The following is a 13,133-nucleotide window of genomic DNA, read 5'->3' as shown; positions in this document are numbered from 1 at the left end:
ATCTATCAATCTCAGGAGACGGGTGTTTCACCCCCGCACTCTCTCACACTCAATGACCAATAGTTAACAAGAATTCCAGTTAAGCTTTGGCCCCTGGAGCGGGACCCCCACACCCCTCAGTGCTGGCTCTCCTGGAAGTTCAAGGAGAGCAGAAGGGCCAACTCCACCCCCACCCCCCTTCATCGGACTGACCCAGGGCCAAGTGCTGAGATGCTTAAAAACCCTCCAAGGCCCCCTGCTGATGCCAGAACTAATGCAAGGGAAGTACAAATTAAAGGGGACCTTGAAATAGAAGCCTGCAAGCTTCTAATTACCCTACACAGGCACACACGAAACTTAGAGAAATCCCCAATAGGAGCAAATTGGAAATACAAACAAGTATGCAAAAATTCACCCCTGCATTTGAGAGGGTGCCAAGAATATTCCGGGCCCTCCTGCACTCCACAGCAAGCTCTGCTGTGCTCTTAAGCAGTCCAGATGAAGCCACGGGGCAGAAGAGCTCCCTGCCCCCACGGCCCCCCACCTTCTGATGTCTTCAGGAGGCCTCAGCATCGCAACTCCATTCTCTGGCTGGCCAGGCTTCCGGAGAGAGTCAGTCATTTAAAAAAGAAACCCAGATGGTCTCTCTCTGCCATAAAAGCACAGCGTCCTTTTATTGGGGTTCACACAGGGGACTCAGGGGCTCACTTGGCAGCTCTCAGCCCAGGAGGCAGGCAACAAGCAGAGAAATGACCCTGAAAGGGAGAGATGAACAGCAGACTGCGCTGTCTTCTAAAGAAGCAACCGGGCAAGGCTTGTGTGCATTCCCGTTGGACCCTTTGAAAAATTATCTAAAAGGGGGGGGGGGGAAGAACCATAGCCTCCATCCCATCTGTGCTGGCTGGCTATGGAACACGAAGGGAAACTCGAAGGTGGCCTTCTGCAGCACGTGGAAGAGATTTCGGTCTGAGACGGCTAGGAAAGAGCCAATGGCGGTGCTGCCTCAGTTCAGCCGCCTGGCTGCAGCCTGGGCCATCATCCCCTGCGAACTCTCTGCGCCCCGTCTGCGAAAGCCAGCAGCGGACACTTCTTCCAGGAAACTGGGGGAAGACAGAAAGACGCCAAGGAAGAATTAAAAGAGAAGGAGCTCCAAGGGCCAAGTGGGCAGGATTTGGGTCAGAGAGAGCACGCAGGGCCAAAGGCAAGTGGACTGAAAGCGGGAATAAGGGGGTTTTTGCACGGAGGTTTTGAAAGCATCTCCGCCTCTACACCACTGAAGCCGAGAACAAAGCAAGGAATGTAGGACACAGACACGGTGCTTCCGGGCCCTTCTCCTCGCCTGGGGACTCCGGATGGTGCAGAGCGAGCGCGGCAGACTTGGGTAAGGGACAAGGAGTAGAACAGGGAGGGAAGGCGAGAGAGTGAAGGGTTTGCTCCATTCTCTGCTCCTGGGAACATGGAAAGAGCCCCAGTTTCTACCTTTTATTCTCTCCAGGACAAACCCAGGAAGTCCCTTTGCTCCCCACCATTCTCATTCCTCAGGAAACTCCCCCTGAAAATGCGTCATCAGGAGCCAAAGGTCAAAGCCGAGGCAGCCGACCGCTGACCTCAGCTGCTTTTCACCAACTTCTACCACTTTAAGTCAGCTGGTTGTGTCACAGTGCAATTTTTCACACCCAGGTCACTCCTGTGATTGAAAAGCCCACCCAAGCTCAAAAGCTGCCTGCTGACTTCTGGGAGTTCAAAGGCCCCACCTTAGCACTTTCTCCACCCAGAGAGATGCTTCTGGGGCTGTTATAGGGAGGTGAAAGTCTCCCACACCTGTGGATTCACAGAATTCAGGTGACTTAACTGCAAAACCCTCCCCACACACACACTCACACTCACTTGGGGGTGTGCATGTCTGCAGGCTTGGACGTGTAACTGAAGCGGGAACTTAAAAAGCTGCTGCCAGGCAACCGGCTTCTGCTACTGAACTCAAGACACACACACACACACACACCTTATAACCAATTTCTGCCCTGAGATATTTTCCTGGTTGAGCTGGAAACTTGACAAAGTGACCTTCTCTAGGAGATGGATCAAGTGCCTCAAAGAGGTGTGAATACAGAAGCTGGTAAGATATGCGCTGAGAAGAACACTTGTTTAAAACCTGTGGTTACACACTGGCGATGGTATCAGAAAGAAAAAACAGTTACTGCAAGAGGGCCAAATGTTCACCTCCAAGAAGGACTCAAGCAGGTGAAAAAGCAGGCAGGCAAAACCGGTTTATTCTACTTGCTGAAGCAATGGGCTCCGAGTCCATCATTCCTTGAAAGGGTGATGGTGTTGATTTAAACCCACCTACTGTGCCTTAACCCAACTCCCATCGCTAATACTTTAGTTCTGGTGAAGGAGAACCACTCTGGGCCGCCGGATTTAACGTGTTCGATTAGAGTTCTGGGGTTCTCTGGATGGTTCGTGTCGTCAGCCCTGCAAAGGTGGGGAGGCAGCTAAAGGAACTATTTTGGAGATCCTGGGGAAGCATTACCAATCCATGGGACTTTCCTCACCTTCGTTATCATCTCTGCAGAATCACTGGGAGGGAACAGGGGGTGTCTGTTGGTTTGGGGACCAGGATTAACCTGGCGGCAAGAAAGCACAGCTGATCCACGGGGCAATCACTGGGCTCCACCTGACCGGTCCTACATTGGTCACTACCTTTAAAGCCCACTGCCCCCCTCCCCCCGCAAGTCCTCTGGTGAACATTTTGCACTTAGGCCAACTTCTGCCATCCACATTGCCATTACAGCCCTGCTCTTGAAATCTTAAAAACAAAGGTGGTCTTTTGAAGTGCTGTACCAAGGAAAGGTCATAGAGGGCCACTGATTCAGTCCCCAGCAGTTGGGAAACAGCCCCTTTTTGGAATCCTGGCCCATTCCTTGGTCCCCAAGACCACGGACGAGATCTGAATAAATGAGCCTGGGAGCCCCACCTTTCAAAAACAGGGGGCTGTATCTCCCAGGAGCAATGAAAGCAACCCTGCTGTGGGGGAGTACCTGATGAAACCCTAAAAGCCCCCTCCTCCCTCCGAGAGATGGGGGCCAAAACCGCAGGCCTTTCCTTTTTCCAGGAACTGCCCTTTCCCCGAAGGCAGCAAGAAGGAAGGAGAAGCAGGCGTCAAAGCTTCAATAAAAGGGGGGGGGAGCCACACCTCCTCGAAGAAGGAGGAATGCCTATGGTGGGCTGCCTGCTGGCCATCTTACTTGTGGGGCAACGAACACCCCAGGGAAAGGCCGAGTCTGCCTTTCCATCCAGGAACTCTTCACAGAGAAGTCAGCTACAAACCCCACCCCCAACCCTTCCGCAGGGTTCGGCACGATGCCCCTGGAAGCTGCAGGTGGGGAAAATCAGGTGAAACCCAGCAACGCCTCTTCTCAGAACTGGGTGCCAGAAGGCACCGCTCGCCCACCAGTGAACTGCTCAACTCTGGTAAAGCCCTCGCAGCCCTCTCAGGAGGGTTGACCCGGGGCAGTGAGAACTAGAGCAGGGGTGTCGAGCTCAATTTCATTGAGGGCCGCATCAGCATTGCGGTTGCCCTCAGGGGGCCGGGTGGGTATGGCCAGGGTGGGCGTGGCCTACTGGGTGGGTGTGGCTAGAGTGCCTACGGCCTACTGGGTGGGCGTGGCCAGCTCTACATCGTTCGCATCAAGGGTGCCTATGGGGGCCTGGGCAGGAGTGGGACAGGTCTGAGGGTCTCTGGTGGAAGGAGGGTCTCTGGGCCAGGGCCAAGGCAGTGGGGGCCGTTCCCTCACTGTTTCCAGGATGGCTTTGCGGGCCACATGAAACCATTTTGTGGGCCGGATCCGGTCCCCGGGCCTTGTGTTTGACACGTCTGAACTAGAGCTTTGCCAGCATTCCCTTGTTAAGGAAAAGGACAAGGACAGCAACGGCTCTGCCCCACCTTCAACTCACCCCCTTGTGTTGTGCACCGTCGTCCCCCCCAGCACGATCCGGACACCAGGGGTGGTGCGATTCAGGTTGTACACTGTCAGCGCCTCCTCGTAAGTTGCCCCACCAATGATGAAGACGATAATATCTTGTGGCCTGCAACGAACACGGACAGAGAGCTTGGAAAAGGGCGGAAAGGGCACAAGTGGCTGCCCTCTTAGCTGGAGAGCACCACCCTGCTCCAAGAAACTCCTTTGGAAGAGTTGCCCCTCTGGCGGTTCCCGTTCCGGAAGCTTCTCCTGCGGCTGCACGGTGATTTCCTGCCCTCTAACCAGGCAAGGCTTAGTGGACAAAGCGATCTCTGCAGAGGCTCGCCTGTCAGCGTCTGCACAGAGCTGCTTTTGAAGGCCACTGCTTGGGAAATGCTGTTTGTCTAGGGCCGGGCTGCCGAAATGTATATGCAGTTCCAAGCAAAGCTGTATCTTGTAAATTTAATATTATGAAATGATATAATTCAAATTTTGTCAGCCATTTTAACGACTCCGTTGTTATGGCTCCTAATGGTCCAATAATTATGGGGGGAAATTTTCCAGTTTATTCCATAACCTTGGTATTTCAGTTCTCAAAAATCAGTATTTTACAATCCACGAAAGGACTCCACAATCCTTCTGAGCCTCCTGCCCCAAACTAAGGAGGACTCATCTCCTTAGCCTGCGCTTCCTCCATTCAGGCTTTCCTCCTGCAAGACAGGCAGGGAGGAGAGAGGGGGGTTGTAGCCCCTCACATCGAGAAATGCCACGTTTCTAGCAACAGCATCTCAATTAAAGGACCATTAACATTTCATACATTAAAAGAACCTCAACGATCATTGCAAACGCTGAATTCGTTACCTGCCCCATCAGATTTAGTCCTCCAGAGGGTCTAAATCAGCCATGTATGAGCAGAAGCATTTCCCCTCTTCCCCAAACACCCGAGTCCTGTTACCTGTCACGTAGGCTGCTAGGGCCCAGATACGGATACTGGTTGTCTTTCAGTTTACCCTTGATGAGCTGATCCAGAGTCTCGTGCAACAAAGGTTGGTGCTGCGTGTACACATTCTCAACCCCCTAAAAAGGAGACATTTAGAAAGACAAGAGAGAATTCAGCCCCCATCTCAGGTGCTGATGAAACTCACCACATTTTTGCATTTTTCATATGCAAACGTAATCCTTCTTCACTGCGTATTTATTGCACCGGCATCCGTTTCACTGGGCTCTTTCGTAAACCACAGAGTTTACGTAACTATAGAGTTAAGAACGCAACTATAACACGGATCTAGCTAAGAATAACAGAAACAAAAATACCTTCAGCCCTTTGAGGAACTGTTTGGTAATGGCCACTGCATCCTTTGGGCTGAAGAGGTCACTTGACTGAACCCGTTTCCCTCCGTATTCGGTAATGGCAGGCACCAGCTATTCCAGAAAGGGGTGGTGGTGGGGGGGAAATCACTGTTAAGATTTCTGTAAAGGCTGGAATACGGCCCTCTGGCTGGACATTCTGCCCGCCCACCTGCAGGTTTCCACAGAGATTTCAAGAAGCTACTGACTTTAGCCAAACCCAGAACCACCATATCCAGAAAGCAGAACGAGACCAGCCGGAAAGGTGAGCTTCCTCCCTTAGGCCGTTTACCTTGCGAAGCCTCTCGGAAACACCCCGGTTCTTGAGATCCAGCATGAGGCCTGGAAGGCTGTTGCTGCTGTGTCGCTCGTAACGGAGGGCGTAGAGCATCACCAGCCGCACGGCATCCAGCTCCGTCACTCTGGGGTTCTGCAGGAGGTGTCGAATGCTCTACGGACAGGGAAGAGGGCCGCTCTCAAGACTGCCCAGAGCAGGGAGGCCGTGTCTCAAGAAGATGCACCGTAATTTTTCCTATTCCTCAGAAATTTCCAGTGAATATGTAACGATGTGATTCAATCTCCCAATAAAATTTAGAAAGACTACAATTAACAAAATAGAATTCTAAGGAGAAATATATGTTATATGAATTACTTCTAGTTATATCTGGTGAGTTAAGATATTTAGGAGTAGAGATACAAATATATATATTTATTTATTTATTTTATTTTAATCCCATTTATATCCCGCCCTTCTCCGAAGACTCAGGGCGGCTTACAATTTAAGCACAAACCAATGTGCTTAGCAATAGCCTTCATTCTATGTATATGCCTGCTTATTAGGGCTTTCGCCCCCCCCCCAAAAGCGGCATTATTACAAAGTCAGCTTATTGCCCCCAACAATCTGGGGGCACTGAAATTTTTAAAAAAGAAATGATGAAATTAAATACCCTGCCTGACCACCTATTTGTGCGGTGCTGGCAATGGCACTATTTTCAGGCAAGACCAACTTCTGTTCTTAGAACCATCCCCCAAAGCAGCGGCTACTGCAGCTGCGATATAAAACTCAATATAAACGGCACCAGCCCTTCCGCTATGAAGGGCACCAGCCAGCCAGTGGCAGCCTTCCACATCTCAAAGGGAAGGGAGGGAAAGCTGAGGATCCGGGCCACGGTGCACACGGCTGCAGCAGGGCCGGGAGATCCAGAGTCCTCCAATCCTCCCACTTGCTGAGCCTTGACCGCTTGCCCGGGAGGGAGGGTCTGGCGAAGGCGATTCAGGCAGAGGAGAAAGAACACCGCCAGCATACTTCTCCCTCATCCCTGAAGGGCCACGGTGGCAGCCGGGCAGACTGCCCAAAGGCTGAGGGAGGAAAACCCGAGGGGAGCCCCAGCAAGCGCCCCTGCTTTTCTTCAACCGTGGGGCTCCTCATTGCTTGCCCGTCGCACTCATCCCTCACAGCTCCTCCGAAAGGGGGGCACCGTTGCTGGTGGGCAACCCAGCCCTGCGGCCAAGGCGTCAGAGGCCAAGGCCAGGAGATTGTTCCTGTGAAGCAGCAAGAGGAGAGACTTTCCGCCTCCTCCACAGCCAGATGCCCTCCTTTCAAAGCAGCCCCTCCCTGCCTCCCTCCGATGTCCTAGGGCGGCAGAACTTAAGAGAGGACTGCTTTCCTAATGGCTTCCAGATGATCTCTGGGCCTTCCTCAACTCAAAGTGACACAATTCCTTTCCCTCACCCAGTTGACAGAAGGCTAAGAACGGAAGCGGTCCTAGAGACACCCAGTGAAAAGGAAGCCCAGAGGGGACGCTTTGCAGAGAGGGAGGGCAAAGATGTACGCAGACAGGGCGGACACTCTAAAGAGGCAGGGACTGAGTGATCGTCTCTCACCCCGTTCAGGTTTGTTCACTGAGCTGTTATTAGCTTGGTGGGTCGTTAATTCAAAATGATGGTTATCAGCATGCACATCACATCCTAAGACAGAAGTTAAACAGCCTGAGGGCTTAACCATAACTACAAAATAGCCCATTCGTGGCTAACGCATATTGACTTATCACAAGGGAGCACACCGACTTCCCTTAGAGCGCACCACGGGAGCGTCAAGCCTAAGGCAGCTGCCCCAACACGCACAACCCTAACCCTGACCCTTTGGCGTGCAGGAGCAGGGCCCCGGAGGTACCTGCAGAGCCCCGGAGTGGTCATTCTGACAGGACAGTTCCTGCTCGGCCTCGGACACCTCCAGCAGGTTCCTCTCGCTCACCAGCCTGGACAGCTCCCCCACCACCGTCACGTGCTTGGAGACAGTGCCAGACATCTTCTTGAACTGGGGATAGTTCTCCACAAAGGCCTGGAAGGGGAAGGGAGAGCTTTGGGGAAGGCTCCTGGCTGACCAGGCAAAGGTCTCTTCCAAGCCAACTATCATGGGAAAGCAGGCTCCCCCCACCCCGCCTCAACTCTCAGGTGCGAGCAGCTGCCCACCCTCCTTGGTCCACAGCTGAGCCAGCAGGGCTAGACGGTGCTTAACCTTCATGTCTGCAATCGATTCTAGCTTCTGCTGCTCTTTGGGCTTCTTCCTCTGGAAATCCTCCATCAGGTTCTTGATGTTGCTGCCAATTTCCGCAAAGTTCAGGTACATGTTCTGAGGAGAGGCGAAGGGACCCATTTGAAGAGGGGGAGGGAGACCCCAGAGGCCCAACCCCTCGCAAGTTGGGAAAGGTGCAGAGTGCCCCGTGCAGGGAGAGCCCAACCCATCTCCCACCCCAGCTAAAACGGAGGAGTGTTCCGATCGGTCAGCTGGCCACTCGGTCCTGAATAAAAAGGAGCCCAGGCAGCGAGGCAGAGCATTCGAAAATGTGGAACCGCTAAAAGCGCTTTCCCTGCGGCCGCACGCGCTGCAATTGTATGATGAGGGACCTGAGATTTGGCCAAACTTGGCTGATTGTACACATCGCACTTAGCCATGGTTTGTTAAATCACTGGCTGGATTCAGGCTCCGAACAACCATATCTTAAGGGTGATGCATGAATCCAGCTATTGGATGAGTAGTCTAGGGTCCAACTCACGGCTCTGGCAGAGCCAATAATCCAACTTTTAATCCAAAGCCTCAGCTGGTGGCAGGGGAAACAGAACTCAGTGGCGGAACTGGAATCCAAAATCTGAAATGCAGATTTGCAGCCCAACTTCTTACACTGGCATAAAACTCATCATTCTCAGCAGACAAGACCACCTCCCGTAGGTCTTTGCTGATGCCCGGGACCCGCGAGAGATCAATGCGATTGTTGTTAATTCCCAGCAGTTCGTGAACCATGGCTTGGTACGTCCACTAGACAGAGAGGGAGAAAAGCGGGGAGACGGCACAGTCATTTCTCCCGAGGTGCTGTTTGAGGAAGAAGCACACACCCACACCCCACTGCCCCTGAAGACTCCAACCGTGGTGGCACAGCCGGCCCTTCGAAGCCTCTGCAGCTCTGGAGGCGGCCACTCACCTGGTTCAGAAGCGGGGTGATGGCGTCGTCCGAGCGGTCCAGGAGCAGCAGCAGCGGAGGGACCTCGGTGCGACGGAAGTCAAAGAGCTCATACTCTTTCGTGATCACTTGCTGTTTGGGGCAAAAGGGGTCCCTCCGTTAAAGGGGGCATCCGCCCAGAAGGTCAGCGCTCCAAGAGCCCAGAGATAAGCGGTCTGAATGCCAAAGGCTTTGGGGGGCGTCCTAAATAGGGAGAACATAAAGCCACACCTTGACGCCTTCAGCCAGCCTCTTAGCCAGGTCAGAGGAGAGCTGGTAACGAATCATGGGGCACTTCTTCAGGGAAAGGAGCAAGGCGGTGAGGCCCTGAGCAGTCCTGGACAAATGGGCTGGGTCCCAGTTGCGGCCCTGGAAACACAAAATGGCCAAGAGTTGCAAAACAGCTGCCCAGGCTCGGCCCCAAACAAGTATTGGGGGAGATTCTAAGGAGCTCTGGCTCTTTAAGAGCAGGCTAATGGGGGGGAGGGGCAGGGTCCGCACTGTAGGCATTTCCCCCCTCCCAAGCTGAAACACCAGTTTGGAAGGGAGTTCTCCTTTCCAAAAGAAAATTCCCTTTGGCTCAACTTCAGATATTAGGTTGTCACTCTGCTCTTGGATTTAAGCTTCAGGTAAAGACGCCGTCAATGCAAGCTTTGACTTTCAGGAAAAAAATCTTTCTCAATGTCCCTGTCACATCACTGCAGTATATACAAAAAGAGCATTTAGGATGCAGGATGGGAAGAAACCACCTAAGATTGGTAACACTGTTTTCATTTTTGTTTATTGAAGAGCAAAACTGCTACTGTAAAGATCATATTGTTACCTAAGTAGAACTGCTTCATCTTCCCGCTGAAGAAATCCATTGCTCGTGCCTTAAAATCTCTCAGAGCGTCTAAGAGCCACGGAAGCTAAAACTGGCAGAAAGCCACCTGAAGTCTCTAGGAAGTGCAATTTTCAGCAAGCTCTCGTTATCTTTCTGCCCAGTCAGCCCAAAGACTCAGAGATGGAGTCCTGAACGGTGGTGGCACTAGAAGTTCTCTCCCCCACATTCCTGGACCGCCTTACCTGACAGCAGACAGGGAGGTTGAGAGAAAACACGTGTGGATTCACGGCGATGTAATCTCCATAGAATTCCTACCAAAAGAAAAGCAGAAAGGATCCACCTCCGTGCTAGCAACAAACCGATTATGACTCGGTCAAGTCCCTGCAAGCAGAAAGCGGTAGGCCTGGCCTTCTGCACAACCAGCAATTTTGTTAAAAAGCCTTTGTCCAATTGTGGGCTTGGTTCTCTGCTTCTAAAATACCTCCTCGACTCCCAAAAGCGAGTGTGGGGTCTGGGCAGCACATACCTGCACTTCAGCCACTACTTCCTGCTCGTCAGCTTCTGCCAAAGACTTGACATCACTCTTACTGATCACGTTGCTGAAATCTGTAATGATAGCTTGATAAGCAGCCAGCAAAGAAGAACTCGTTGCAGTGCAAAAAGGACAAAGAGAGGGATGAGTGCAGGCAAAAAGCAGGGACTGTTTCCTAGCCCTTCTTGGCAAAAACAGACCACCTGACTTGGAGACCTCAGACACAACGCATCAGTAAACTATCTTTTAACCAACCACTGCAATTCAAAATCAGACCATATATATTGTCATTTGGGTATCCCTTTTCTAGTCTTTTTATAGGGAGTTTACTTTTTATAGAGATTTTTCTGGTTTTTTAATACAGATTTTAAACCAACCTATCAATAGACTCTGGGCATGAGCATAACCAAAGTAAGAAAAATACAACAGAACTACCTATTCCAAAGGCTCCCTGGGTGAATACTGGAAGTTTTATGACCATTTAGACCAAAAGCCCCTGGCTGGGTCAATGTAGCCACTTAAGCAGAAAGTGACTCCCAGAGGCCAAACTTTGTGCCCTTGTTGCATGCTCAGGTTGAGAACTTGGAGTGTATCATTTATCCATGTAGCCACACTCCTTTCTCGCATACAGAAAATTTAATCTGGGCTATCAAAACCCAACTGAAGTTCAAATTAAGAAAAAAATATCAAGACTATCCAGCATCTGAAGGCAGGACAAGAAGCAATGGATGGAAACTAACCAAAGAGAGAATGCTGCCCAGTTAAAACAGAATAACAAGACTCCAGGAGAAGCAGCCCCAGGGACACGCGCACACAAACCCCCAGTCCTGCCAGAAGTTGTACGCTAGAGAACAAAATACAGGAAGGAAATGCTGACAAAGGGCTGATGTACTCACAAATAAAATAAGAGATGTATTTCGGTCTCCGCAACTCCTGGATAAGATACCCAACATTTTCCTAGGGTACAAACAAATCCAAAAAGAAAAAAGTGAAAAGATCAGCAAACTGGTTAAGTAGAAAGTATAATTGATTTTATTCAGGAAAAATCTACCCAGAGGACCACATACCCCCTCTGGGCGTGCAAAGTATCTGACTGTACCACAGATGGATGCTGCTCTGGCACCCTGGCAGAAGGAGGGCCCCCCCCCCGGCTGCATTTTGGGGAGCAGAGTCACGTTGAATGGCAGATGCCCCCAAGGCCAGAGCCACAGGAGGGGGGGGGGAGGGCAGAAGCCCCCCAGCAACAGGGCCTTCAGAGCGGGGAGCGCGGAAGGGCTCACCTTGGTGGGTCGGAGGAAGCAGATGGCTTTCAGGTGCTTCATGTTCTCCCGGCTGGCCGAATCGATGCGTTCAAAGAGGTAGACCTCCTTCTGCAGAATCTCCGACTGCGTGTACACCATGCTCACGATGCTGGTCTAAGACAAGCGAGTCGGGGAAGGGCTCGAGCCGTGGAACTCCAGCGCCGCTCAGCTCGGCGGGGAGGCTTTGGGGCGCTACGAAACGCCCCCCCCCCGCGCTCCTCCTCCCCCCACCCCGCGGCTCACCGTCTCTCTGTCCATCAGCAGGACCTTCATGCCGGCCCCGCTGTCGCCGATCATCCGGGAGATGTACTGCTTCACCGCCAGCACCACGTTCATCCTGCCGGCCCCGCTCAGGCCCCGCCGGGCCGCTCGGCTGTCCTCGCGCGGTGAAGAGCCCGACCCGTACTCCCGCCCTGCCTGCCACCGGCCTGGGAGCGGCAGTCTCGCCCTGCTTTAAGGGCTCAAACTACAGCCCCCAGCAGCCTCCTCGCCAGACCGGAGCGCGCCTGCGCTGGCTTAAGCCCGCCGCACTGCTTCGGCTTCTCGCCCGGGAGGAGGAGCCGCGCCCCGCTGAACTCCCGGCGCCTGCAGCCAGAGGGCGCCGTGAGGCCGCAGCAGCCCCGCTTCCCCCTCCCTCCTGGAAGGAAGCCCCACTCCCGGCGGAGCACCCCCCACCTCACCCCCCCAACTAACTTCTGGGAACCTCACAGAAGACCACGGCCAGGTTTTTGCACGTCTTGGGCTACAATTCCCATCTTCTTCAGCCAAGACTGGCGAAAGTGTCGCTTTTGGTGAGATGGGCAGCGTGCCAGTTTGACAAATAAATAATAAATACAACTTGCTGCCACAGATGTTCGTATTGGCTGAGAAGAAATGCTGCTCCTTGCTTCCCCGTGAAGGCATTTGGGGAGAGGGAGGGGAGTGGGGGGTGTACGTGTGTGGCATTCAAGAGGTGTAGGGGTGCAGTCTCTCTCATTCTGGGACAAGTAACCGGTCAGACCCTTGCCAGTCCTTCTGGCTCAGTCACAACAAAGGGCAAACAACTCTTTTCCTATTGATCTGTGCAAATGACTGATAAACCCCCTTCTCCAGCTGTCCTTTGCACAAACATTGCATCAGAAACAAAAACCCCAAGCATTTAATTTTTAATTTTAAAAAGCCAAGAAAACAAAATTTGGGCCCCTCTCGTGGGCAACAGCCTTGCACAGGCTCTCCTGTCTTTGCTGGACTTTTCTGTGTCCACAGAGATGACAAATGGTCTTTTTGTCCAGGACATAAACAATGGCTGGGAAAGACAAAGGCAACAATTCACTCTCTGGGTCGGCTGAGGTAGCCATGTGACCAGTCCCTCTTAGCTCTCTACTTTGACTGGAGACAGGTTTATGCCTCTTCATTTTTGTGACTTAGGAACAGGAGGATTAATTTTGAGATGGGATTTACTGGACAATACCAGGGCTATCGTGGAAGCTGTGACCAGAGGGACAGAGCCTACAGGGGCGTAAAAACAATCGACCAACGTATGCCCAGTCCCTTCCCATCACCATTAGAGCGACACCGTGAGGCCTCCGAGAAGACAGAAGTGGAGAGCCAGTTTGGTCCAGGCAACAGGCTAGAAACCAGGAAAGTCTGACTTCTAGTCCCCTCTGAGGCATGAAAGCTGCCTGGGTGACTCTCTTATCCCAACTCACCTCACAG

At 52.4% G+C, this 13,133-nt stretch overlaps 1 protein-coding gene across 2 annotated transcripts; it reads right to left on the bottom strand.

The window, feature by feature from the left end:
- Positions 1-306: 306 nt before the first annotated feature.
- VPS45 (vacuolar protein sorting 45 homolog) lies at positions 307-11,872 on the bottom strand. 2 transcript variants are annotated; one of them, XM_081340642.1, is made up of 15 exons: positions 11,682-11,872; positions 11,418-11,552; positions 11,034-11,094; positions 10,132-10,211; positions 9,848-9,916; positions 9,014-9,151; positions 8,765-8,875; positions 8,467-8,601; positions 7,804-7,917; positions 7,459-7,626; positions 5,578-5,736; positions 5,253-5,360; positions 4,894-5,015; positions 3,934-4,065; positions 312-1,079 (listed from the first exon to the last, which is right to left on the bottom strand). In XM_081340642.1, exons 1-15 carry the CDS (start codon positions 11,772-11,774, stop codon positions 983-985), a joined length of 1,722 nt encoding a protein of 573 aa, XP_081196768.1. In that variant the 5' UTR covers positions 11,775-11,872; the 3' UTR covers positions 312-982. The 2 variants fall into 2 exon arrangements, with proteins under 2 accessions (XP_081196769.1, XP_081196768.1); XM_081340643.1 differs by lacking the exon at positions 5,253-5,360 and having other exon boundaries at positions 307-1,079.
- Positions 11,873-13,133: the final 1,261 nt, after the last annotated feature.

This window comes from Vipera berus (assembly GCF_964194415.1).
Source record: "Vipera berus genome assembly, chromosome: 16".
NCBI lineage: Eukaryota > Metazoa > Chordata > Lepidosauria > Squamata > Viperidae > Vipera > Vipera berus.
This window is presented reverse-complemented; position numbering and strand designations above follow the sequence as displayed.